Genomic DNA, 26,923 nt, shown 5'->3' on the forward strand with positions numbered 1-26,923 from the left:
GAGGAAGCTCTGGGGGAAGGGGAGGGCTCAGAGCAGTCAGGGAAGGATTTGACCCCCAGCCCACACCCCAGCTCCTTCCTTTTGAGCCTCTGAGCCCAGGCCCTTCCCCGTCCCAAGCAGGGCGGGGGAGGCGGGAGCTGGTTGCAGGCATGCACAGGCTTGGCCGGTCCGTGCAGCAGGGCTGCCGGTCACCAGTGGTGTTGAGTGTGCCCAGACTCCAGGGAACAGTTCAAGAGAACAGCAGGAAATTCAGCGCCATAGATCTCTCATTAGCAAGGGCAGAGCCTCAGAACCAGCAGCTCTGTTGGGTGTTCGCGTTGGGATATCTGGACCAAGCACCCAGAGGTGGTGGTAAACACACCTGGTTGCCCATCATCTGGTCATGCCCCCCCTCCCCTGAAAAAGGACAGGCGCCAGAGCCCTTAGGAGCAAGAGAGGACAACGTAGGGCTCCCCCCAAAAAGTGGCACTGTTTTTATTTATTGGGGTTTCATGTGTCTTAGAAGAGTCTGCAAGAATACAGGTTTGCCAAATCCCTGATTTAATGAAATAACCAAGGTACTAGCTGTGGTTAAGTCGCTGGTACCAGATGTCCCCTCCCCCACTTTCCCAGGAGTCATGATGGAGAAAGTTGGGGGAAAAGTACCATCTTCTACAGGTTAAGAACGAAGAAAGCCCCTTACCCTAGTCCTGTCCCAGCCTTGGCTGAACCCCTCGGTCTCAGCCACCCACCTGCTCCCTTATCACATGGTTCTACTTCAGATTTGACGCCTGTGCCTCTGGAAGCTGGTGAGACCCTGAGGGGAGCCGGGTAAAGTCAACCACCAAGCTCAAAGTGGAAAGGGGTCTCCTGGTCTTGGCACAGGAGGCACTGGCCTAGGAAATGGGAAGGACGGAAGGGCATGTCTCCAGATCCGGGACAAAGGGACTTCATGAAACTAGGAGGAGGCCAGGCACTCGGGGGGTGGGGGGGGTGGGGAGGTGCCCCTCTAGGATTGGTGTGTTGGCATTGCCAGGGAAGGGACTGGAAGCAAAGCAAATTCCTCCTTGGCATCTGTGTGTGTCTGCAGGACCAGCCCCGACACAAAGGGGCAGTGCCAACATTTGCTGAGTTCAGCAAACAACTCTGAGGGCTTCCTGCGAGTCCTGAATCCTACCTCCCACCCCAACACATCACACAGCCATTTAGAGAGGTGACCCGTCTGTGGGTGAAGGAGTGGCTTCCCCAGGCAGCTGTGACAGGAGTGCAGGTGCTGGGGAAGGAGGTGGTCAGCAGCGCGCTGGGGGCACTGGGAGCGGGGCAGAAGGTTTGCTCCTTCATCCTCTGGCCTTCTTGCCACCCCCGGGAAAGCCCCTTCCCCCACTTTCTCTCAGCCCCAGGCTGACAACCCTTCCTGAAACCTACAAGGGTGACCCAGAGAGCTCAGCAGCAGTTAAGGCCCAGAGCTCTCTCCCCGTGGTCGTTGCCGATGTCCCCACAAGAGCCCTGGGAGGTGGGGAGAGGCTGCTTCCCCTGGCAAGATGCTCTGCTCCCGCAGCTCTGCCCTGGGCGCGGCGTGTTCCCAAGCGTCCTGTCTCTGGCACAGGGCAGACACCTCTGCCTGCAGGGGCATTTGTTCTGGGAGCCGGGGGCCGCGGGCTCATGGCGCCCCCCCACCCCACAGTTTCCCGCAGCCTCCAGAGCTGGAGAAGATGCCAGAGCTCGGGGGCCTCGGTCCTGGGGCTGGCCCCAGCCCGGCCACCTGGAGGACAGGTACTGCCCCATGCCCCCCAGCCCAGCCACCCCTCCGGAGGATCGCCTGCACCCACGACCCTGTCACGTGCACACACAGCAGAGGCACGGACATGCCCCCGAGCCCCACGCAGAACACCACACACTGGTCTCTGCAGGTCAGCAGCCCCCCAGGGACGCGCTCACACATGCTCCTGAACATGCTATGTGTGCCCACGTGCGCTTCTCCCCGGCTCAGCTGCGTGCTTGCCGAGGCAAGAGCCGGCAGGCCCGGGGGCCAAGTCCACGGCCTTGCCAGGCCCCGGTCTGCTTCCCTGAGTGCTCCCCTCTCCTGTCCGCAGCGGGGCAGAGGCGGGGGTGGCCAGTAGGTATCCTGGGCCCCGCGGCTGCGGGAAGAGGCCGGCCACTGGTCGCGGCCTCCTGGGGTCCTCAGGTAGAAATCACGTGGGACCTCGTCGGTGCTGGAGCCGGCAGCCGGCAGGCCTAGATGAGTCTCTCCTCCGGCGGCACCTTGAGGACACTGTCCATCTCCAGCCGGGCTCCGGCCACCTCCTGCTGGCTGGGGCTGTAGGTGCCCTCTGATTGGCGGCGCTTCCTGGCTGCCAGGATCCCTGAGAGAAGGCCCAGGAGGAGGACGAGGAGGCAGGCGCAGGCCGCGGGCACGGCCACCTCCAGCAGCGGGAAGGGCAGGGGCAGCGGCAGGCCCTTCTGCAAGAGATGCGGTAATGAGGGCTGGGGGCGCGGGCTCCGTGCCTGTGCAGGGTGGGGGGGGAGGTACCTAAACTTCACAATGGTCTAATGAAGGGGGTGGGGATACTCCCTCACTCCTGGGAGGACAGGAATCTGTGCTTTATTTTGTTTACCAGTGAATTCCAAGTGCCCAGAACAGGGCCTGCCTGGTAGCACTGGGTAAGCAGTAAAGGAGAAAACAGAGGCTTTGCCCAGATTCCCCAGACACGTGAACAGCAAGCCAGGACTGGCAGTCAACTCCGTCTGCCCCCAGGGTCCATGCCATGCCCACACCACCATCCTTCAGCCTTGAATTCCAGCTGCAGGCCCTTCCTTTCCTGGCCAAAGTGGGCCCTGCCACCCAGCCTCCCCACTCGGCTTCCCCTCCCTGCAGTAAACTCATCCAGTCTGCGGCGCTGGGGACTCGAATCCGCCCCATCCCAAAGGGTGGTCTGGTTTTTTAGTGTCTGTGGAGACCATGCTTATCCCAAGTGGGAGACCTCTCAGGCAGGAGTAGGAGAGGCTCCCTGGCCAGGTGGCCCGTGCAGGGCAGGAGCGGAGGCAGGCCCGCCTAGCTGACAGTGAGCTCAGCATCCGCCAGGGTCTGCCCGGCCAGGGAGACTGAGACCAGGCTTCAGGGAGCCCAGGAAACCTCTCCAGCTCCCGTCACAGAACCAGGATGCCCCCATTGAAGATTCTATAGGCCTGGAACTGCGAAGCCCCCACATCACAGAATTCCTAGATTCCAGAGCCCAAGGGTCTCAGATTCACCCGCCCGCCCTCTGTTCTGTGAAGCCTCTCAGGCCACTGGGACCGGGGTCCCAAGTGCCGGTACCCAGCCCTGAATGAGGAAAGGTACCCAGGGCTGGAGAGAGACATTCATACCAGCCCGGAATGGGCCATCCCCAGCCTCCACCCCTGGGTACTTCTGGGAGAGCTGTAAAGCCATTTCCTCCCTTGGCCCTGCGAGGAGGGCAGGTAGGGGAGCCAGAGGCTGTAAAGTTCAACTTGAAAGGAAACATTCCCCAGAACCAGAGGGGATTTGCGGGTTTATGACGGGGGCTGCCAGCAGCCTGCGGAGATCAAGGCTCCTCTCCAGGCTTCCCTGCCTACATCTCTCCCAGCAGCACCCACTGTGGGCTCGCTGCTCACTGGGCCTGTGGCGCTGGTTCCGCCCCTTGGTGGGAAGGGGGCTTGGGGGAGGTTCCCGCTCAAGCTACCTGCTGGCCCCCACCTACTGGGCCCCTCCTCAGCTGAGCCTCCCTGGCTGCTCTGGCTCAGATCCTGGGCTCTCCAAATCTTCCTACTCTAGAATCCTGGCACACAGACCACTGGAGATTACAGGCTCTTGTATCCACCAACCGAAATCCCAGAATTCCAAGATCCCGTGGGTCCTGAATCCTGGTCCCAGAGAGGAATTGCCAGAGCCCAACTGTTTCGCTGCCAGTCCCCAGAGGGATGGTGGGGCCTCCAAGGCTCTCCCTGAGTCTCCTTCCCTACTACTCCCCGCCCCACCACAGGCCTGGTTCAGGAACAGCGCCACGACCGGGTAGGTGCCCGCCCCCCCCCCCCCCCGCCAAATCATCTCACTAAAGTCCAAAACAGGGCTCTCGCCAAGCCCCTGTGGCATCACTCACCACCACTTCACAGAACTGGCCCGAGAACCTCGCACTGCAGATACATTCGTACAGCCCTCCAGCCGCCCGGCAGGTGCCCCCGTTCAAGCAGGGGTTGGCCTCACAGGGGAGCTGACACCTGGGAAGCAGAGAAGGCGAGGCTCTGAAAGCTGCTCCCTCCTGTGCGGCCTCTCGTTCCCTGATCTGCTTCAGCTTCTCGAGCCCCCTCCCCCAATACGCAGGTGTCCATCCACTGTTGCCATGCAGTCCCCGCCTGGCAGGGCCCTGCCGAGTGACAGAGGCCGACTGTGACCTCCACAACCACCCCCCTTGGCCCCAGCATTCACGACAGAGCATGACCCGCCTGGTCAGAAGCGCCAGGGAGCCTGTGGGAGGGCAGCTCCCGAGGGATGCGGGCGCCTTCTCTCTGCAGTGGGCCCAGAACCTGCGCGGTCACGGTCTCCCCCGGGCAGTCCTGACGCAGTGGGCTGAGGAGGAGGCCCTGAGAACCACCACCAGGCCGCTACATCCCCAGGGGACGGCATAACACAGGATGGCCTCGGGAACCCCAGGAGGAAAGAACTCAAGTGACAGAGGCGGGCCGTCTGGCCCGGTGGTCACTGTGAGGGTTGAGAAGGTGAGCAAGGATCCACGCCCCATTCTGCCGGCCCTGACTGGAAGGGATCCCAGGCCCCACCCTGCCCGGCCCCCAGCACCCAGGCCCACCTCTGGCCAGCAAAGCCCTCCTGGCAGCTGCAGTTGGCCCCCGGGAGCCCCCCCTCACAGGGGCCGCTGAGGCAGGTGAGGTTCAGCCCACATTCCTCTGGCAGGACGGGCCACCTGGGGAGAAGCACAGAGGCTGCACTGGGGGCAGCTCGCTGGGGCCCCGGCCCAGCCCCCAGCCCCTGAGGTCACCACAGGCCACCACAGGCCCCCTGAGCCTCTGCGTCCTGAGCTGTGGCATTCAGGGCCCAACTGCTATAGACCCTGATATCGATCGTGGAAGTGGCACCTGAGGGGGAAGGGATGGGGCACCGGGCTGTCTTCCTGCGGCTCCAGCCCCACCCCCAACAAGGTGTGCAACCTCCAGACCCTGGATGGGAACGTCCCTCCCCCCGGTTCGTTCGGAGTCCTTGGAGAAGCTGATGAATGTCAGGGCTCTCCTTGGAACAAAAGCACGTTGCTAAACGTAAACCTTGGGCCTGACATTCCCTCTGGCGGAGGGGGAAGTCACGCCTCTGCCTGACAACCTCCATAAGCTTGGCTCCAAAGGGGGGGGGGGTCAAACCCAGACAGAAGAGGGGAAGCATCGAAGCCTCCAGCCGCCTCACTCTGCTCCTGCCATCCTCGCAGGGCTAATGGGGATGAAGGTCCGTCGATGGTGGGTGGCCAAGCAGAGAGGCTCCAAGCTGTCTTCCCAAATCTAGCTCTGGGTTCCCCCATCCCCGACCCCCCACCCCCCGACAAGAACGTCATTTGTCTCAAATTCAAACTTATCTGGGTTCCATCTGGCAATGCTAGGGACTGCCGTTCCCATCGCACAGACCAGGGCACGGGTGCTCAGAGAAGGGAAGGGGCTGGTCCACAGAACCAGAGCCGCGGCTGCGGCGCCCGCGGGCTTCGGTGCCCCGCCCCCACCCCGCCCAGGGAACCCCCGCCGTCCGCACCTGCAGCGCGGGCCCACGAAGCCAGGCGGGCAGCGGCACTCGAAGCGGCCGTCCGGGCGCGAGTGGCAGCGGCCGCGAACGCAGGGTGCCGAGCGACACGGGTCGGCGCGGGCCTCGCAGCGCGGGCCCTCCCAGCCCGGGCCGCAGGCGCAGGCGAAGGCGTCGAAGAGGTCGCGGCAGCCGCCGCCGTGCAGGCAGGGAGAGGGGACGCACACGCGCGCGCCGTGGCAGCCGAGGCGTGGGGCCGGTGCCCCGGGCCAGGCCGAGAAGTGCTCCCGGGAGCCGTTGGCTGCGCCGGGTCGCGGGCGCGCCAGGGGCAGCGGGAGGCCGCCGACGGCCACGCGACCCAGGCAGCCCGTGAAGTTCTCGGCCAGCAGCAGGCGGGCGGCGCCGGGGCCGCGGAGGAAGCCCAGGTCGCCGGCCAGGCCGCGCAGCGCCACGGGCACCGACGCCCCGTCCAGCCACAGCAGCCACCGCGACGCGCCGGCCACTGGGCGCTCCATGGCCAGGCGCACGCGGTGCCAGGCGCCGTCGGCCACACGCGGACCGGACGCCGGCAGCACCGCCCCGGGCAGGCCAGGGCCGCTGCGCACGCCGGCCGCCAGCGAGCCGTTGCGCACGGCCAGCCAGATGGCTTCCTGGCTGCCCGCGGAGGCGCGCAGCAGCCCGGCCTCGAAGTCGCGCGTGCGGAAGGCCAGCGACAGGCCACTGAGCGACAGCCCCGACGATGCGTTCTGCCCGCTGAAGGCAGCCACGGGGCCCTCGCGGAACGTGGCTTCGGCCACACCTGCAAGGAGAGGGAGCGTCGGGGAAGGGCCCACGTGCAGCCATCTCCGGCCCAAGCCCGAGGGTGACACACCTGCCGCCCCCACGGCCCCCCGCCCATCTCGAGGGGGGCACACCCACCCACCATCCAATCCTGGGAACCATCGCCCCCACCACTGTGGCTTCCACCCCTCCGAATTCCCTACCTCGGAGAACCAGCTTCAGGCCGTGCTGGGGAGACTGACCCTACCCAGCGGTGCCTCCCCTCCCCTCCAGGTCACAGACCAGGCAATGATGCCTCTGCCCCCTTCCGTCTTCAGCAGAGTTGCTCAGTCTCATCACTGAGGCTCACTATTCACTGCAGTCATCTTTTTTAAATGCAGATTTTTAAAATGCCAATCATGCATTTTAATAAAAATGCAGCCATCTTTCTAAAATGCTGACCATGTCCCTCTCCTGCCTAAAAGCATCCTGTGGCTTCCCACTGCCCTTGGGAGAAAGTTCTGAGCTGCCGGGCCTAGCTTTCAAGGCTCCCCCCGCAACATCTCCACCCCAACACCTGTAACTGTGTTTTAGTTGTTCTTATAAACCCCAGGGCCTTTGCACATGTTGTTGCCCCTCTCTAAAATGTCCTCCCCTATGCCCAGAGTCTTACTTGCCCTTGGAAACCTGGTGAATGCTGTCTTCCTCCAGAAAACCTGTCCCTATGGATGCAGTGGCCTAACCACACTGGGGGCTGTTGGCATCCTGGTCCACTGCCTATGAGCCCTCAGGGTAAGGGTGGGCTCTAACCCAGCCTGGGTGTCCAGAACCCAGCACGGGGGCTGCCCAGAGCACATACTCACAGACAAAGCCATCAGGGACCTCCTCACAGGTGGCAGGCGGGAGGCAGGGCTGGCCAGGACACCACAGCTGCTGGGCACATGTTGGCCCCGTGAAGTTAACAGGGCAGGTGCAGTGGAAGTCATTCCAGGTGATGAGACAAATTCCACCATTGAGACAGGGGTCGGGCTGCAGAAAAATCAGGGCAGGGATTGGCTCAGGCCGGGCGAGCATCATCCCACCAAAACCATCACTGCAGTGGCTCTTCCTTGAGCGGCTATTGTAAAACCCAGAGAGGAAGTCACTATTGTCCCCATTTTGCAGATAAAGAAACTGAGACTCAGAAAGGAGAAGCCACCTGCCTGGCTCATCCAGGCAGTACATAGAGGAGCTAGAGTTCACACTCAGGCCATTCCAATGCCAAGGCCGGTGCTTTGTCCATGGACCCAAGGACGTCCCTGTCCCCAGGCAGCTCCTACAGAAAGGCTCAGGCAGCCCTCTGCCTGGGTCAGGGTGTCTGTCTCCCACCAAGACTGGGGAGGGAGGTATGGGGCCCACCAGAGGGCAAGAGCAGCTCGGCCAGAGAGACTACTGTGAACCCTGCACTGCTGCTCTCTAGCAGTGGGAACTTGGGCAGTGCTGCACCTCCCACCATTGTCCTTGCCAGAAAGATGTGCTAACCCCCCGAGATGCAGGACAGACCTGAGAAAGGGACCCAGCCCTCTTCCCGGGGAACTTACACTGCATGTGTCCTCGGAGACGCAGCCCAGGGTGAGGTTCCAGGACTGCCTGCTGCCCAGCTCGCCGGGCTGGCTTGAGTTCCCCAGCAGCAGCGGAAAGAACGGGAGGTGGAGGTCATTGAGTCTCAGGTCCTGGAGGCAGCCTCGGAAGGGCCCACCCCAGGGCTGGGCGTCAGCAGGGAGGAGCCTCCCACCCACGTGCACCTGCTGCCCCAAGCCCTGCAGCTGGTCGGGCCCGAAGCTGAGCGTCACCAGGTGGCGGAGCCCATCGTCCCAGCGCCCAGGAAGCACCAGCGTAGGATGGCCCAGCACCTCAGCCTGGACCTGGCCGTTGCTCAGGAAGACCGTTAGCCCAGCTGCTGAGTCGTTGGCAAGCTGGAGCAGCAGGCCAGAAGGTTCCCGAGTACGGAGGAGAAAGGACACGGTGAGGTTGGGGCCTGGCAGCTGGTGGAGCAAGAAGGAGGCAGAGCTCAGAGTGCCCCCCAAGCCAAAGGTGGCCGCAGGAACCTCTGCAGGGAGAGAGGGTGTGGGGGGTGAGGCCTGTGGGCCAGGGGCAGGCACACTCTCTGCCCCGGGGGGCCCACCTGCCTTGCTCCTCACCATCAGCACAGGTAGGACCGCTATAGGGCCGGATGCATCTGCAGTGGAAGTGAGTCCACATGTCCACGCAGGCCCCTCCGTGGGCACAGGGTGGAGGCTGACACTGCTCTCGGCGCTCGCAGCCCAAGAGGACATTCTCGCCGAGGTCTTCGGGCAACACGAGGTGCCCGTCCACGTGCACATCCTGCAGGCAGCCTTCAAAGGCTCTGCCACCCAGCTGAACGGAGCAGAATCCGGCAGGCGTCGGTGCTTCGGAAGCCACAGGAGCTGGGGCCACAGGACCGGAGGCCACACAGAGCCCATTAGGACAGTCCTCGTGCCAGAGCCGCAGCTCCAGGACTGCCAGGTGCAGCGAAACCTCCACTTCGTGCCAGCGGCCATCATTTAAAGCCAGGTCCGACAGCTTCAGGGTAAGCACAGTGATGTTGCCATGGCCCCAGAGGGTTGCCTGAAGTGTGCCCCCCGCCAGTGCCAGCTCCAAGCTGTCCTGGGTGTCAGTGCGAGCGGCCAAGGCACCAGCAGGCAGTGTGGTGCGAAACCTCAGTGCCAGACCCCGGGCGCCGCCAGCCGGCACGGATGTCTGCACAGGGCTCCCGGCCACCACAGAGAAGGTGGTATTCTGGCCACAGAAAGGTCCACGGCTACCGGGTGGGCAGCGGCAGGCGTAACTGTGGATGCCGGCCTTGAAGATGGGGATGCAGGTGGCAGCCCGTGGGCAGGCGTGGCCCTGGCAGCCGGTGAGCCTCACGGAACAGTCATGTCCACCCCAGGCCTCCGGGCACCGGCAAACGTAGCCCGCCACGGTGTCGTCACACGTCCCACCGTGGAGGCAGGGCTCTGACAGGCATTCATCCACATCTTCCTGACATGCCAGGCCTTCGGGAGAGACCAGGCCAAGGCTCAGCACTCAAGGCAAGAACCAAGCACTCAAAGCAGAGCTTACATGCCTTTTGGGATGGGGATCTCTGCACCTAGCAACCGAACCAATTCCTAATCCCCAAAGGCTTGCTCATGGTCCCCTAAAGTCTCTGGAGGCTGGAATCCAAGATACCCCTTCCTTTCCCACGTCTGGCAGGTCTCCGGGCCCTGTGAGTTCTATCCCCTAAACACTCGCCAGTCTCCCCATTTCTCCCAGACCACCTCCCTGCCTCACCAGCTCGCAGGGCCATGGTCTAGTGCCCTCTACTTTGCCTGCCTTCAACCCCCTCTACCGTCCATCTCCCCAAGGAGCCAAAGGCCTATTTCTAAAGCATTGCCTGGCCAGAGTTCCCTGCTGCTTAAGGTCCCATCACTCACCCGGACACTCAACCCCCCTCAGGGGCTGGGCCCTACCCGGCCCTCAAGTCTCAACCCTGCTCCCTCCAAACCTTGAACTGCCCGTTCCTCCATGCATTTCCTGGAAAACATTTCCCTGGGGGCTTTGCTCATACTGTTTCCTCCGCTTGGAATGCCTTCTCCTCACTTATCCTGCTGGTCAAACTCCTACTCATCCTGCAAAGCCCAAATTCAAAGGGCCAGGCCCCCAGGAGGCTTTTTGTCTGATTCCCAGCCCCAAGCTTTTGCGTCACTCCCAACTCCCTGCCCACTCCCAGACACAGCTCCCCAGAACCCTGTACTGAGAGTATCTGTTTACTCAGCTGAGACCTCCTTTGGAGGCCTGAATGTGTCCTTGGTGCCCAGCTAAGGGCCTGGCATGGCTTTTGTGGACAGAGTGCCAGAATGGAGGTGGGAGTGGGGTGGATGTGTGCATCTAGGCTCCATCCCCCTAGCCCTCTGCCCCAGGACCCCATGCTGACTATGGAGGGGCCACCTCACCCTCCCCTCCAGGAGCGCCCACACCAGGTGCTCTGGCCCCAGCTTGCGTCAAGAGGCCACAGCCCAACCCCAGCTCAGCCAGAGCCTCCAGAAAACAACCAAGGCCAGCCCTTCCCACCATCCCCCAGCTGGAGGAGCCCAGGCCCAGAGAAGCCACCAGGATTTGAATCCTGGCCCCAGTCAGCCCCCAAACCCCACAGCCTCCTTTTGGGAACCGCCAGCCACACCTCATCCTGCCTAAGGCCCCAGCCCTGCATACCTGCCAGGAGCCACAGGCCGCCCAGGAAAGTCCACAGAGCCCGCGGCCCCATCGCGTTTCCCCATGGATGGCCAAGAGTGGCGGGCGGGTCGTGGGCCGGGGGAGCAGAGCTCCCTGCCTGACCAGCAGCCTCCTTCAGAGCTGACTCGGGTATGCCAGGCACCGGCCTCCCCCAGGCCAGCACGACCCAAAGGGAGGATGGGGGTGGACAGCGGTAAGGAGCCCAACCCTACGGTCGGGGCTCCCCCTCCCAGGCCCTGACCTCAGATCTGACCTCCCTGTCACCCGTCAGCTGAGCTCAGCTTGGGGAGGAGCTGGGCTCTGGCTGACACTGGTGAACCGCAGGAATGACACCCCCTCTCTCAAGCCTCCGTTACTTCATCTGTAAGAACCCTACCTCGTGGGGGTGTGATGAGGAGGGAACGAAATGCACAGAAATGCTCTTCAGGGGCAGTGCACGCCGTGGGGGGCCCGCCTGGTGCCTGCAAGGCCACTGCTCCCAGGCAGGACTCAGGGAGTCTCTGCCCACAGGGGCAGACGATGTGCTTCCAGGGCGGCCACCCAGGGGTGGGGGACACTGAGCCCAGGATCTTTGGGCAGCTGAGGTAGGAAGGAGGGCGGTGATCACCGCCTCCTTCCCCTGGGCGGGGGAGCCAGTGCCCAGGAAACCTGCCAGGGAGAGGAGGCCGTGTGCCCAAGCAGGAATGCAGGCGGGCGCGGGGGAAGTGTCGCAGGCATTCCAGAGGGGGCAGGGAGGAGTTCTCTGGGTTCACCAGCGTCCACGGAAGGGTATCTGCATGTCTACGCATCTGCTGTACCCAAGGCAGGGAGAGGCTTTCTGCACCCCAACTCCTGCCCAGTAGGCCCCAGCTTCCCAGAGGTCAGGCTCACCCTTCTATCTGTGATGCCCCCTTGACCTCTTCTGTCCTCTCCCTTAGGCCCCTCGGCCTCTGCCCGGCCCCTGGATGTCAGGTGCTTAGGGTTCTCTTTGCCCATCACTCCCCACGTTCTCCTGGACAGTCTTGGCCACCTGTGGCCCCCACTGCCAGGACTATACTCCTGAACCCCGGTGTCTGGTTTTTCCTGGGCCCCAGGCCCTGGGCCACCAGCCCCCACCCTGGCGCCTCCCTCTGGGTGCTCCGCAGACACTCAGACTCAGTATGGACAAGCAAGGACACCCGGTGTCACCCAGAGCAAAAGCAGCTGGCATCTCTGACACTCCCACTCATACCTGGACTAACCCCCAGGGCCTCCAGAGTGTCCCCCCTAAATAGTTCTCAACCCACTTAGTTCCCTCCATTTTCGTCTCCAAAGCCTGGGTCCCCACTCAGCCCCTCTTAGCTGTCACCTGGACCAGCACACACATGTCCTTTCTCCTCTCCTTGTCCCCGTCAATACAGCCTCCATGCATCAGCCAGAGGAAGCGTCTCACCCCAGGCCGTGACTCCACCCTGGCCCTGCTCCGCCCCCCCCCCCCCGTGTCCATCCGCCCCCGGCACCTGTGTAGCCATCCGGACAGTGGCACTGGAAGCCGTTGGGCAGGTCCTGGCAGCGGCCTCCATTGAGGCACGGCCGTGAGGCACACTCGTCCACATCCACGCCACATTCGTCCCCTGCAAGAAGGCCAGCGCCCTCAGAACCAGACTGGAGCTGGAAGGACCCGTTTTAGAGCTATGGAGACCGAGGCCCAGGGAGAAGGGCTGACTCAGGCAGACGGCACATACGGGGCAGGGCCAGGCCTCGAGCGGAACCCTGGCATCCCTCCCCCCGCATCCACACACGGGCGGACCTGCTCCCCCGGAAGGGTGGAAGGGGACTCACCCTCAAAGCCCGGAGCGCAGCGGCACAGGAAGCCGGCAGCGTGGCGGAAGCTGAAGGCGCCGGGGAAGGTGGCCTGGACGCCTCCGTAGAGCGCCGGGTCTGAGCGCTGCAGGCACTGCCCCCCGTGCTGGCAGGGGCCCGACTCGCACTCGTCCTCATCCACCTCGCACCGCGGGCCGCTGTAGCCTGGGGACACACGCGCGTGGGCCGGTCACACGGGGTCACCGGGCAGCACCCCTCCACGGCTCACGACCGCTCAGAATATGCTCGCCACCATGGGGAGGGAAGGACGCGGTGAGCACGGTGGGAATGACCATGGCAGCCTTCATCAGTGCCCTGTTACTGTTCTCTCTAGTACTGTACTGGGCACTTTGCACGATGCCAGGGCTTCACGGCCATCACACCTTTACCCGCCTCGCAACGATGCCAGGAGCAGGGGCTACATTAGCCCTATTTGGCAGATGCCCGCAAAAGTGAAGTTCAGAGAAGCGGCCGTCACATGCCCACACGCCGAGGGCAGGTGAGCGCAGGCGCACACCTCCCGGCCGCCCCAGGGCGGCGCACGCGCACGCGCACGCGCACGCACACACACACCTGGCCAGCAGAGGCAGCGGAAGCTCCCGAGGCCCTCGACGCAGGACGCGTTGTTCGCGCAGGGCGCCGACGCGCACTCCAGCACCTCCTGCTCGCAGCGTGCGCCCTCGTAGCCCGTGTCCGCGCAGTCGCACTGGAACCTGAAGCGGGGCGCGGGCCGGCTGAGCACGCCCCAGCCTCCGGCCCACCGGCCTCCACCTGGCCCTCCTCCCGCGTGCAGCCCCCCCCCCCCCCGCCGCCCTCGGGGCGCCGGCCGCCCGCTCACCCTGCTCACCCGTTGACCAGGTCGCGGCACAGGCCCCCGTGTGCGCACGGCTGGCTGTGGCACTCGTCCAGGTCCAGCTGGCAGCTGGCGCCCCCATAGCCCGGCGCGCACACGCAGCGGTAGGAGCCCACGCCGTCCAGGCACGAGCCCCCGTGCAGACAGGGCGCCGAGGCACACTCGTCTACCTCCGCCTCGCATGTCACCCCTGGACAGGACCGGAGACACAGAGACAGATGGACACCCAGAGGGAAGTCGCAAGAGGCCCAGGCGGGCCGACCTGAAACCAGCTTCAGACAGTTACAAGGAGCGGAAACCTGAGGATCCAGGGAGAATCCGCTGGTCCATTCGCCCAGAGCAGGTATTTCTTGAAACGGCAGTGGCAATGGGGTCGAAACAAGACAGCCGTCCCTGCCTCCCTGAGCTCCCAGCAGTGTAGCCGGGGAAACGGGGATTAGGTCAATATTACTTAGATGTGGGCGGATTTTTAATTGTGGTAAGCTCAGCAATGAGAGCTCCTGGATCCCCTAAAAGCAAGACCCAGGGTTCTGGCCTGGGGAATTAGAGTCAGGGAAGGCTTCTTGGAAGAAGAGCCTTTTGAAAGATGAGTAAGCATTCACTGGATTGGGACGGCGCTTTGCCAGCATTTGGATTCCAGGCTCGGGGACTGGTCCAGAGCAGCTGGGGGCAGGAGCATGATGCCCTCAGAAAGGGGAGCATGGAGGGTCAGGAGCAAAGGAGAGAGCAGAGGAGGTGAGGCAGGGCTAGGGGCTGTGGTGGCCTCGGGGGTCCCAATCTGGGCTCATTCTAAAAGCTGCTGAGTTACATGATTCTGTCTACACCGTGGAGGGCTCACTCTGCCGGCTTTCAAGGGAGTGTAGAGAGGGACTCCATGGGAGAGGGACAGGCCTCAGCGAGAAATGCTGGGGTGACCAGCTCATCCTGGTTTCCCCCACACCTTCTTGCTTCTAAAACCTCAAGTCTGGGGAAGCCTCTCAGCCCTGGGCACAACTGAGACAGTTGGGCGGCCGTCAGGGGAGGAGATGTGCGGAGACGAAGGGAGACAGAGAATCTCAGCGTTTGGGGATGTACGGCTGAGTTCACCTCAGGGCTCACATGTCACGATGGACTCCAGAGGCCCTGCCCCTGCGTGGGGTTGGTCCTGGGGGGCCAGGGACCCAGCCCGCTCCAGCTGGAACCTTCCCCCTTCCCAGCTCAGTGAGCACAAAACACAGCCCCTCCCTCCTATGACCCCTCACTCCTCCCACCCCAGTCCCACTCCCACCCTTTGTGCCAGGGGGAGCCAGGCCCTGGCTGCTGGAATCCCAACCTCCCCCGCCTGGCTCTGAATGGAAGGAGGAGGAGAGAAATGAGTCATGGCAGACTCTGCCCCCGCTCACATCCGCAACTCACCCAGAAAGTGTTACCCAGAGCACCCAGGGACATCTGGTGCACACACCTGCTGGCACTCACTCACCTCCGTCCCCATGGGTGCACACAGGGAGCCCAGACACCCACAGATAACAGACACACACTTCGCATGACCTCCCTCACACATACACAACTAACACTCCAGACACCGAGACTCTCACATGGTGAGAAGGATACGTGGGACCCGTTTCCGAGTCCATTTCAAAGTGCCAAGAGCCATCTCTGCACTATAACCTCCCTCCCTGGGACCCAGCCCCCCCTCAGTGTGCACCCCTTGCTTTGAGGTGACCTCAAACTGCCTTCTGCCTTCAGAGCAGAGTTGTCTGAATTCAGGGTTGAAATAGAACCAGGAGTGTCTATACTGCAGGCTCCCCACTGCCCTGGACATAGCCTGTCCCAGACCTGTGCCCAGCTGCCCCCTCCTTCCTGGCTTCTAGACGGTCACTCCGGAATGCTCCTGCTCACAGCGTGGAAGGGACTGGGGCAGGGCCATACCCTGGAGGCGAGGACCCACGTGTATGCATGCCAGTCCGTGTTCTGAGCCCTTGAGAGCCTCGTATATACATTACCCGCCCGCTTGAGACAGCGGGGACCCCCGGGGCTCACTCACATTACATTACACTCACTCACATTAGTTTGAACAAGACCACCAGTCTCCCTGAACAAGCTTCAGGGGCTACCCAGAGGGGAAGAGGGTCCACATTACAACCTGAACCATACCAGGAGTCTCCATACTCTAGAACCATCAGATGAGCCAGATGGTGTCTACACTACAGTCTGACACAGGTCTGAAGTGAGTAGATGCTAGAAAGACTCTCTAGACTTGTCCTCATTAAAGCCAAACCAGCCATACCTGCCCTCTGGTCCCACCAGAGATGCCTGGGGGTGTCTCCACCCCCAGCACCAAACTGAACTCCAGAAGGGACTGAAATAACCTTTGTCCAGTGTCTGTGAAGTGTCAGGCACCAGGCGCACTCACACGTTCCTACTGCCATCCAGAGCTGCCAGGTTAGCTCGAGAAGCATCCGTTCCATAGCAAGACCCAGAGCAGAAGGCCCTGGAGCGCCCACGATGCCTGGGGGTGTCTCTGCACTAAAGTCGAAGCTGAACGTGTGATTTTCCATCCCGAGCCACTGACGGGATGGACATTGCGGACCTCCTCCCAGGATGTGAGCCCATTACCTTCGTAGCCAAGGGGACAGCGGCACTCATAGCGATCAGCCAGGTTGTGGCAGGTGGCCCCGTGGTGGCAGGGCCGGGACGCACACTCGTCGATGTCCAGCTCACAGCGCGGGCCCTGGAACCCGGGCACGCAGTAGCAGCGGAAGCCGTCGGGGTCTGGACCCTGGGGCACGCACAGAGCGCCGTGGTGGCACGGCTGGGTGGCACAGCCACGGGGCTCCATGGGCGCACAGGAGTAGCTACCATTCTCCGTATCCTGGCACTCGGTCCCTGGAGCGCACGGGGCTGAGGCACAGACACTTGGGGGCTCGGAAGCCACCATTCCTGTAAAGAGAGAAAATGGGCTGGGTGGGGTGGACCAGGGCGTTCCCCTCCCCACGCTCGGGCCCAGCCCGGACCCCAGAGCCAGAAAGCTTGGGACCGTCTGTATTCAGGAGGCTAGAGGGAGGGCCAGGGGTTCTAGAAGCCATATCCCCACAGCCCATGCACAACTACGGGCAGAGCTGAGACTGGCTCAGGAGGGTCTCCATGAAGAGAAATGGGACCCGGATGTTTGCCCCCACCTCAGCCCCAGCGGGATTAGAGGGCAGACACTCTCTGACCCTGGGAGCTTTGTGCTCTGCTGTCTCACCCTCCCTGCAGCACCCCTTTGGGGCAGGCACCGTCGTGCCCATTTTACAAGAGAGCAAATTGAGACTCAGTGAGAAGGTGAAGACTCTTTTTTTTTTAAAGATTTATTTATTTATTTGACAGTGAGAGAGAGAGCGCATAAGCAGGGGGAGTGGGAGAGGGAGAAGCAGGCTTCCCACTGAACAGAGACTCCATGCGGGGCTCAATCCCAGGACCCTGAGATCATGACCTGAGCGGAAGGCAGACGCTTAACTCACTGAGCCACCCAGGGGCCCCGAAAGTGAAGACTCTTGCCTGAGGTCTCTCAGCAAGTTAGCACTGGGACAACCTTCAAGCCTATCACGTGTTTCAGCCCCCCCCCCCCACCCGCCCAGAGTGGGGTCTCCTCTGGGTCTCCCCTTCTGCAACTCTGTCTCCTCCCCGGGGGGGTGCTCCTCCCACCGTCCCCCCCACCTCTTCTGGCAGCTACATCCCCAGGGGGAAATGGGAGATGGAGGACTTCAAAGGCAGGGACTGTGAGCTGGGCCCCCCTCCTTGTCCCTCCTTCCAGCTCACTGCTCGGGCCTAGAAACCTCTCCTGGGATCCCTGGCCCTCACTGGATCCCCCACCTCAGCAAATGGCTGACCAGCTGGCCTGGCCAAGGTCACAGGGTACAGGGCAGGGGTTGAGACCTGCTGACTGACAGCTGGCTCAGGCCACTGCTGCCTCCACCACGCTAGAGGGTCACCTGCTAGTCTGGAAGCCAAGCCACTGGCAGGACCAGCCCCCTACCCTCCTGAGAGCCTGTGGCTCTGGTTAAGAACTAGGCTTTGAGGTAGAACTGCCCTGGGCCCAGATCCCAGCTCAGTTACGAGCTCTGAGACCTTGAGCAGGTCCTTTCTGCTCCCGAGCCTGACTCACACTGGAAGGGGGATGAAAACAGGGCATGCCTCACAGCACGTGGTGGGAGGATTCAAAGCCTCAGGTACTGCCGTGGGCCACGTGCAGGACCTCAGTAAGGGGTGGGGGAGGGGAACCACCCACAGGCACCCCCAAGCCGGGACTCTGCGAGCCACCCCTCCCCTGCCCAGGTTGTCATCCAGACACTAACCAGGCCTGGAACCGCTTCAGGCCCTGCACCTCCCTTCCCCCACCTTGGTGAAGACCCCCCAGATAAGGCTCAGCGTCATCCACATTCCACCAGGCAGGGCCGTCCACTGGCCGACCCCCACCCTCCCCAGCCGGGGCCCAGCAGGTCAGGGGACAGGGATATGGAGACACAGACCCCAGCACCCGGGAGAGAAGCTGGCTGTCACCGCCGAGTGTCCAGAGCACCTGGTACAGCTCAGCACACGCTCACTCCCTCCCCGACCGGGACCCCAGCACCCACCCGGGGCGAGACACATTGCAAGGGGACAGAGGGTCTGCAACACTGTCAGGCCAAGATGACCCTGTAGGGCTCTAGTGTCCACACCGCTCTCTGACCACAGTTCCCTCCCCAGCCCCCTCTCCCAAGCCTGGCCACGTAGGCGAGGGCCGGGGTGTCTGGGCCTCTCTCGGAGGGGCTTCTGGGCAGCTCATCTTTCTTTCCCACCCCAGCCACTGTGGCTCATCCATTTAGAGCCATGTCCTTTAGGGCTAGATGGCCAGATGAGGGTGGGAAGATAGTCTGATGGGGGTGGAGTGGATAGAGCTCCCTTAGGAAAGGACAGAGGTTTGGGCATCAGGCAAGCCTGACTTCTGGGGTTCAAATAGTGCCACCTCATGGGGTGCTGTGAGGAGCCACTGAGGGGACAGGAGTGAAGGCCTGGTACCCAGTGAACCTTCATGAAGGGCTGTGGCCATTTTGATCAGGGCTCCTCAACCCAGCACAGCTCAGGACCAGGAGACAGTGACCATAGCCCCCCGCTCTGGGGGGGCCCGGCTGCTGGGTCCTGCAGCAGCAGCCCTTCATTCAATGCCAACGGGGCGCTGCTCCTCACCTGTGTGGCCTGAGACCCCCACCCAAATCTGGAGCTTTGCCCCCAGTTCAGAGCCTTCCATTTCTTCCCACCCAGGTGGGACCAGGCTGGGGAGACAGGGCGTGGGGGAAATGCGCCAGGCACTACATGGCCATGGGAGCGGGTGGCCCGTGACCCTATATGACGGCGCCCCACGGAGTCCAGGCACAGGGGAGGAAGGAGCTCCTCCAGCCAGAGCCAGGAGGAGAGGGAGGGAGCTGCCTATCCCACAAGGCATGCTTAGCCCCAAAAGCCTGGATGGGAGACACAACCCTCTTTCTTGTGTACTGCCAGTTATCTTCATGTTTACCTTAGGAGACAGATAGTGCTATTATTCCTGCTCTAAGCTGAAGGAAGCGAGGCTCAGAGAGGAAGGGACTTCACTGTCCCACAGCCTGTGAGGGGCTGGAACCCAAACCCAGGTCTCACTACTCCAGAGCCTTCATCCCTGGGGTTCCTGAACCCCCGGCCTGTATTAAGAATACAGATTTCTGGGACACCTGGGGGGCACAGCTGGTTGAGGGTCCAAATCTTGGTTTCAGCTCAGGTCATGATCTTAGGGTCGTGAGATCGAGCCCCACGTTGTCGGGCTCTGTGCTCAGGGGGAGTCTGCTTAAGATTCCTCCTCCTCTCTAAAATAAATAAATAAATCTTAAAAAAAAAGAGAGAGAGGGGCGCCTGGGTGGCTCAGTCGTTAAGCGTGATCCTGGCATTCTGGGATCGAGCCCCACATCAGGCTCCTCTTCTGGGAGCCTGCTTCTTCCTCTCCCACTCCCCCTGCTTGTGTTCCCTCTCTCACTGGCTGTCTCTCTCTCTGTCAAATAAATAAAATAAAATCTTTAAAAAAAAAAAAAAAAGAGTGAGAAAGGAAGATAGATAGATACAGATTTCTGGCCCCCCAACTCCAGACCTAGAGATTCAGAGCTGTTGGGCCTGGGCACTGCAGTGTGGTCCCTGGGGAATCCTTTGCACACTGAGACACGAGAAGCGCTGGCCTCCGCTCTCTGTGTCGCAGGAGTGAGACCAGAAGGCCAGGCTAGCCCTGGGCTGAGAGGCAGAAAGGTGAGGGCAGCGGGGCAGAGGGGGGCCGGCCCTGGGCCAGGCTGGGGGCGTGGCCTGTTGCCAGGGCGACGAGGGGCCTGTGCTTATCTTTACAAATCCCTCCTGACCTCTCAGGCAGCCTGGGAAGACCTGGCAGGGGAGGGATTAATTGACACACGCCCCTCCCCTTCGACCTGCTGCCCTGTGCCCCGGAAGGCCCAGATCCCACCGCCAGGAAGGGAATTCTCTCCCCAGAGGGGACGATTGTACTGTGATAACGGCAACCGTTTACTGAGTGCCTACTATGGGCTCCAGGCCGTGCTACACGTCTTGCATCTACAATTGCGTGATTACATTTGATTCAAACCAGGAAAGGTGGGTGCTGTTAAGAAAACTTCGATTTTCTAACTCAGTGAGGCTACAAACTTGCCCCAAGTCAACCCTCAAAAAATGAAGAAGCAGATTATCTCCAGACTTCTGAAAGGCTCACATCTCCCAAAGCATGTGAAATTCCCACTTTGCAAACTCTAGTCCCCACCATGCATTGTCACCGTAGTGTATTCCCGCCCAGCCTTCCCCAGGCACTGGGGAAAGTCTCTAGAGGTTGGCACAAGCGTGGGGGTTCCAGGACGGGCCTGGGGGGTGGTCAGTCTTCCCTCTTTAACCACACCGGGGCTGTTGGCAGTCGCACTGGGCTTCGGGCCTCACTCAGTGCCTAGTAACTCCTATGTTATGTGCACTTAGAACAGGCGTCATGATAACTGCTAACAACGGATGGGCAGTGTCCACTGAGGGTGAACAAGAAGCTTCTTGTCTTGACATGGCGAGAAAGAGGATATTTCCAAGAAGTGGCCCGAGATCTCGTAAGATGTGGAAGCTTCTGACATGGGCAAATGCCATTCAGCTCACTGGGCCCCAAGGACAGGAGAGAATACCCCCTGCCTCAGAGCCACCAGGAAGGGGCTAAGTTACTCTAACAAGACGGGAAAGTTTGGGATACTCTTTCACAAAAATGTTTATGCCCCCCCAAAGCTAAAAGGGGGGCGACAATATTTATAATTTTGGTAACAGTAGCGGTGACAACGGCTGTCACGATTCACCGCCCACCTGTGCCTGGCACTGGCATATCCCAGTGTTTGCAGGCTTCAGTCTCAGAGCCCAAGACCGTGGAGACGCTTCCCCGTGTGAGGGCAAGGCAGACCTGGCAAGACTATGCCACCCAAACAGGCCACTTTTATTCGTGGTCTCCTGTCTAAAATGTCCTTGGAAACTGCAGCTTCCAGGCCAAGCCCGAGTTGGAGAAGCCCCGTGTTTTTCCATCAAGTTCTCGGGCCGGCCCGCAGTTAGCTGCTTGGTGCCCTAAAGGGGCACAGGCACAGAGAAGGGACGTGGCTTTACTGGGCTGGTACTGAACACACCAGCTCTGCGGCTCTGGGCAAGTTCCTGACCCTCTCTGGGCCTCGTTTCCTCCTCTGTAAACTGGGGGTGTTAAAGCCGACCTCACAGGGCTGTGGGGAGATTCACAGTCCGTCACGTGGGGCGCCTGGCAGGCTCAGTGGTAGAGCCTGTGACTTTTGATCTCGGAGTTGCAAGTTCAAGCACTGTGTCGGGTGTAGAGATTACTTAAAAATGATAAATAAATTTTAAAAATCTTTAAAAAAAATTTTTTTTAAAGATTTTATTTATTTATTAGCCAGCGAGAGAGGGAACACAAGCAGGGGGAGTGGGAGAGGAAGAAGCAGGCTCCCAGTGGAGGAGCCCGATGCGGGGCTCGATCCCATAACGCCAGGATCACACCCTGAGCCAAAGGCAGATGCCCAATGACTGAGCCACCCAAGCGCCCCTAAAAATCTTTAATTAAAACAACAACAACAGCAAAAACTAAAGTCCATCACATTAGTTCGTTAGCATAGAATCTTCCGGGGGGTGGCTGGTGGTGCTATCTCTTCATTGGCCAACAAACGTTTACTTGGAGCAGACGCCGTCTAGCTAACCAGTCCTGATGCTGGTTCACATGTGTGTGGCTCCGCGCTCCGTCCCTGCCTCCCTGCCTCCCTGCTTCCATCCCACAGCCTCCCCCCCCCCCCAAGCGCTGGTGGGAGGAGGGGCCAGACATGGGGACTGGACTGCTGCCCTTTGTCGGCCAGGCTCCCGGGGTGTGCAGGCGGTGGGGTGGGCTGTGAGAGCCCGGCAAGCCCCATTGTACTCCAAGATGCTTGGTCCTCTCCACAGCAACCAGCCAGGCTTTTGTGGCAGAGTGGGCCCAGGATGGAGGGGCTCAGCTCAGGGCCTGGCAGGCCTGAGCAGCAGAGCCAGGGGCCCAAGGCTTCCAGAAACCGCATCCCCTCGGGGAGGGAAATTACTTTTCAAGGGACACCGTCCCCAGCCCCTCTCCTCCTGGCAGCCAGGCCACGGGTGCTGGTATCCAGAAGTGCTCGTGCCCACGGTGCTCTCACCCCAGCTTTTGAGGATCCCCAGGGAGGGGGCTCCCTGCACAGAAATCATAGTGAGAAAGGCTGCCCCTGGGCACCCAGTGGGGTTGGACGGGGGTGAGCATGTCCCTCAGCGGCCACGTTTTCTGTGGCCTCCATCTCCTTTGTGTTCACTCTGCCTCACAGTTCACGGTTCACGTACATGCACGCTGGTGTGCAGGCACCCGTCACGTACCTGCTGGGGCGCGTGTGTATGCGTGTGAGGGCACGTGTCTGTGGACAACTCATGTGGTGGTGGGCTGTGCCCTTGCGCGTGCCACACTGGAGTGCAGGTGTGTGTGTCTGCAGGTGTGAGGAGGGCAGGGGGCAGACAGCAGGTCCACACCCCAGAATTTCACGCCCCTCGTGTGCAGAGAGCAAAGAGCAGGCCCTCGGTTCCTCTCCTGAGCTCCAGATCTGCGTCAGGAGCCCAGCTCCTGAGCCCCCATCCCTGCCTGAGCCTTAGGTCCTCCACTACAAAATGGGGTCCTCTTCCTCCCTGGGGGCCCTACAGAGAGGAGATGAAGGCAAGCAGCATTGTGAGCCATGAATGGGGAGGAGGGCCCCAGGTAGGGGCCTGAGAGTCTTGACCTACCCCCCTGGGAGTCTGAGGGGTGGGGCTCCCCCTGGCCGGCTGTGAAGTCCAGGACCCCCTCCCTGGCTGGCTCCCTCCTCCAGCAGCGGAGGCGGGGTCAGGGGACTTCCCAGGCCTGGCCCCGTAGCTATAGTGACCAAGACAAAGCGTCCCCCAGACCCCCCAGGAAGAAGTCCAGGCTCGGGCGCACACGTGAATCCTCTGGGACAAAAGCAAAGCCGTTTGGCGAATGGGGTCTGGCTTCAGGAAGCCCTTTCAGCTGGGTCTGGGAGTGCCGGGGAGGGGGCAGCGGCGGACACACGTGCTCCCGAGTGCCTGGCCACCCCCAGGGGCCCCAGAGCACCCCCAGCCCCCAGGGCAGGCAGGTAACACACCCGTGAAGGAGATGCAGGTAGACCCCAGCTCCCCGGCCTCCTTCTCCCTCCCCACCACCATCCCCTGAGCTGGGGTCTGCTGCCCCCACCCCGGGTCCCCCTGCGCAGCGCTAAGACACAGTTCAACCCACTTGACAACTTATATCCCACAACTTGTGCTAGGACGCAGCCCACCACTCCCAGAAAGCCTCAGACGACGACCCGCGGCTCAGCCGGGTCAGCTCACAACTTTCACACACCCACAGTCAGCACCCCACAGCCCCACGCACACTCACAACAGACCCAGGCCCCTCTGCCACACAGCAACGCCCCAAGGCCCGACACGCTCCCCTCCACACAAGGTGGCCTGCAGAGCGCACCCCTCTGAACCCACATCTTGGCCTGTGCCCAGCCCCACAGCCGGGCCTGGCACCCACACAGACAGCCCCGGGGCCAGGGTATCTGCTTCGGGAGACAGACCCTGCCCCAGTCCCCCACCCCCACCCCAAGGCTCGTGTCCCAACTCACCACCCAGCAGGGAGAGGACAGGAGCCAAGAGCAGAAGCCGCAGCAGGAGGGAGGCCAGGGGCCTGGAGGCCGGGGTCCCAGGCCCGGCCAGCGCCATGGCAGCGCGCTCAGCTCCCGGCTGTGGGAACAGGCGGCCTGGCTGGCTCCGCACCCCCCTCTCCCTCCAACCAGCACTAATGCCATGGACAGAGGCCCGGCCCCTCCCTCCCCCCCCTCCCGCCTCCTCCCCCGCCCCAGGCCCGCCCAGGCTGCTCCACCGGGAACAGATTCTAGAGGAGGGGTCTGACCGACCCCATCTCCCCAAGCCCCAGGGCTCCAGACAGGCCTCGGGGGCCCCTGCGGGTCTGACCTGATCATCGTGCACCCCCCGCTCCGACCTCTCAGGTCCTGCTGCCTCAGCCTCCTGGCTGAGGAGGATTTCTATTCTTTTTCCCCTGATGATGCCAGCTACTCCCAAGTCCTGGGTTATCCCACCCTGCTGGACACGCCCCCATCTCTTCTCAGCCTGGACCCCCCTCCCCAGCCCAGGCCTGAGCAGCCAGCAGCCTCGAGACCTCCTCTCTGCTCAGAAGCCCCAGCCCTTCCCACCCAGCTTGTTCCCTCACGGTGCTCCCCACCTGAACAAGGTATCCCCACCCTGCAGCCAAAGCCCCCTTCCCCTCCCCACACTCAGCCCACCAGCTCCTGGTGGCTCTTCCTTCTCACTGTCTCTTAATTCCATCCCTCCCCTGGACCTATGCTAACAAACGGCCTCTCCCACCGTGACCCTCAGGATAAGGCCCCTGGCTCCCTCCACCCTCACCACTACTTTACCAGCCAAACTGAACTTTTTCCATTTCTCCCCTTTGGCCTAAATCTTTGCCTCTGCCATTTGCAACTCTGGAAAGCTCCCTGCAACCCAAGGCAGCCCATTCTATGGAATGGCAGTTCCAACTAAGCAAATTTTCTCGCTCCCCTGCTGGGAAGTCCTTCTTGTTGTCTAACCTTACAGTCTCCTGCTGCATTTGATGTCTGCTTGCGGCAGGCTGGAAAAGGAATGTTGTTTGCATGGTTTGGGGGGAACCTGGACCCAGGAATCCAAGCCATCTCAAAGGCACTACAACATCAAAAAGCAGCCCATTTTCTCCTCCCCTGTGCTCAGCTCCAGGGGAGGAAGAAACTCTTGCTGAAAGGACTAGCCACTGGCCTCTGCCAGTGCACCCCATTTGGTTCCATTCAGTGACCACAGACTCGGGTCAGCCGGAACCTGTGCTGGGCTCTGGGATGTGCCCTGACACCCGGAGGGCACAGTCTGGAGAGACAGACCCGAGCCACGAGTGAGGGAGCTCAGGCTGTGCTGGCAGCTGGGAGACAGAAGAGCAGGGAGAAGGGCAGTGGGTATCACACAGCGCATGGGTGGCCCATAGCCACGCTGGTCCTTCAACCCTGGCGAAGTGCCCAGAAAGGGAGCCAAAGCCCTGGGGGGACCCCTCATCCACATCCCACGCCGTCCCCACCTGGAGTCTGTTTCCTCTGGGGCGGGAGGTGCTCCTCAGTTTCTGGGACCTTCCTCACTCCCAAACCACCTTTAATTCCCTGCCTCTCAGGTACCAGGATCTCCCCCCTTCCCCCCCCCCCCCCCGCCCACCAAGCCCGTCTCCACGCTATGAGAAAAGCACAGACCCCACAGCTAAACAGATCCCAGTTTGAGCATAGCTCTACCACTGATTGTCCCAGCCCTCTCAGCGCGTGACTTCCTTCCCTGGGCCTCAGTTTCCTCATCTGTATAATGGAAATAACAGTTCCCATCTTGTAAAGCGTTAATGAGCTGAAGAGGCAGTGCAACTTCCGTCTGTTCTGCGTCTCAGAGGTTCCCGAGAGGTCCAAGCTGCCGGGGAGCGGCGGACAGGAGGACGGGGCCTCAGGACACAGACACAGACATGGGCACTTTTACACTGAGCCCTGAGGTCAGAAGGACGCCAGTGCGAACTCCCGCCCGCACCCCTCCCCTGTCCTGCCGCCGCTGGGCGCCACCTTGTGGCCAGACCCGGGACTGTCCTGCGAGGTCTGGGGGGCACTGGACGGGCAGAGGCCGACACGGAGGGAAGGACGTAGAAACTCCACCGCGCGGGCAGGGGTGCCCACGTGAGCGAGAAGGAAGAGGCCGAGGTCAGATGGAGCAGGCCGTCCTGACACACGCCCTGTGCGGGTCTGGACAAGAGACAGGGAGAGTGGGCCAGCCCCGGTGCGGAGATGGTCCCTTAGGAAAGTCTGAGTGCCCGTTTCCCCATCCTCCCCACTTGGGGGGCAGGGGTGAGGAAGGGGAAAGGGGACCTTTTGTTACCCCGTCAGCAACACTGCAAGGTCAGCGTTGTCCCCATTTTACAGATGGGGAAACGGAGGCTGGGGGAGGTGGGATTGGCGGCTGGGCTCCCACAGCTGGGCAGTGCAGGGGCGCGGTCTAACACCAGCCCTTTCCGCTCCTTGAATCTTTGACTCCAGGTTGAGTAGGTGCGCTCCACTCTGCTCAGGAGCTGTTTGCCGACCTCTCCCTGGTCGAGGGCACCCAGCACCCCTGGAGCCGAGGGAGATGTGACAGGAAAGCTGAGTGGCCCCTGCTTTGGCATCAGCCTCACTTCGTAGAATCGGGATTCTGCTCTCTGCCCTTAGGCAAGCTTTGTCGGTGTTTTACGTCTCTGGACCCTCGTTTCTCCATGTGTAAGTTGGGAAAACAGCATCCACGTCACCGTACTCTGAGGAGTGGCTGCTGCCACCAGGCACTGGTTGGGGGGAGGGGAAGGCGGCCTGGGGTTGCTCCCCACTGAGATCTCCAGGAGGGATGCCTCTGGACCCTTCCAAGCGATGCCTGCCCTGGATCCCCCGACCAGGGGCCTGCACCTCCCCCTCTCCACACGGACCCCTCCCGCCTCTCCCTCCCTCCCACTGATCCCCAAGGACATCCTTCCCTCCGGAAGTGGCCTGTGGAGGCACAGCAGGAGAGGTGAGGGAAGGAGAAGGGGGAGGCCGGGGTCTTTCCTCCCCCTCTGGCTCCCTGCGCCTGGCCTGAGCACTGCTGACTACAGCTCCAACCAGAGGCCCCTCTGTTGCTTCAGTTCTCACCAGCTCAGGTAACTCCGTTCCCTTTGTGGCCAAGTGGGGCCACCTTCAGCCCTGACCTCCCCGATGTCTCAGAGGCCTTCCCCACTGTCACCCACTCCCTCCTTGGAACCTGTTCTCCTGGCTTCCCTCCTACCTTCCTGGCTGTCCCTTGCTCTCTTTCCTCCCCAAGTGTTGGGGTGCATGGGGGTCTGC

General features: G+C 61.7%; 1 protein-coding gene across 1 annotated transcript; it reads right to left on the bottom strand.

Moving 5' to 3' along the window:
- Nucleotides 1-26: 26 nt before the first annotated feature.
- On the bottom strand, nucleotides 27-23,788 carry CRB2 (crumbs cell polarity complex component 2). Its single transcript, XM_045790972.2, has 13 exons — nucleotides 23,633-23,788; nucleotides 16,035-16,358; nucleotides 13,434-13,629; nucleotides 13,160-13,299; nucleotides 12,566-12,751; nucleotides 12,244-12,357; nucleotides 8,671-9,546; nucleotides 8,071-8,579; nucleotides 7,354-7,519; nucleotides 5,744-6,530; nucleotides 4,803-4,916; nucleotides 4,098-4,215; nucleotides 27-2,439 (listed from the first exon to the last, which is right to left on the bottom strand). The coding sequence occupies exons 1-13, from the start codon at nucleotides 23,727-23,729 to the stop codon at nucleotides 2,215-2,217; spliced, it is 3,852 nt and encodes a 1,283-aa protein (XP_045646928.2). The 5' UTR covers nucleotides 23,730-23,788; the 3' UTR covers nucleotides 27-2,214.
- Nucleotides 23,789-26,923: the final 3,135 nt, after the last annotated feature.

This window comes from Ursus americanus, chromosome 18, assembly GCF_024610735.1.
Source record: "Ursus americanus isolate L20-20 chromosome 18, mUrsAme1.1.p, whole genome shotgun sequence".
Lineage (NCBI taxonomy): Eukaryota > Metazoa > Chordata > Mammalia > Carnivora > Ursidae > Ursus > Ursus americanus.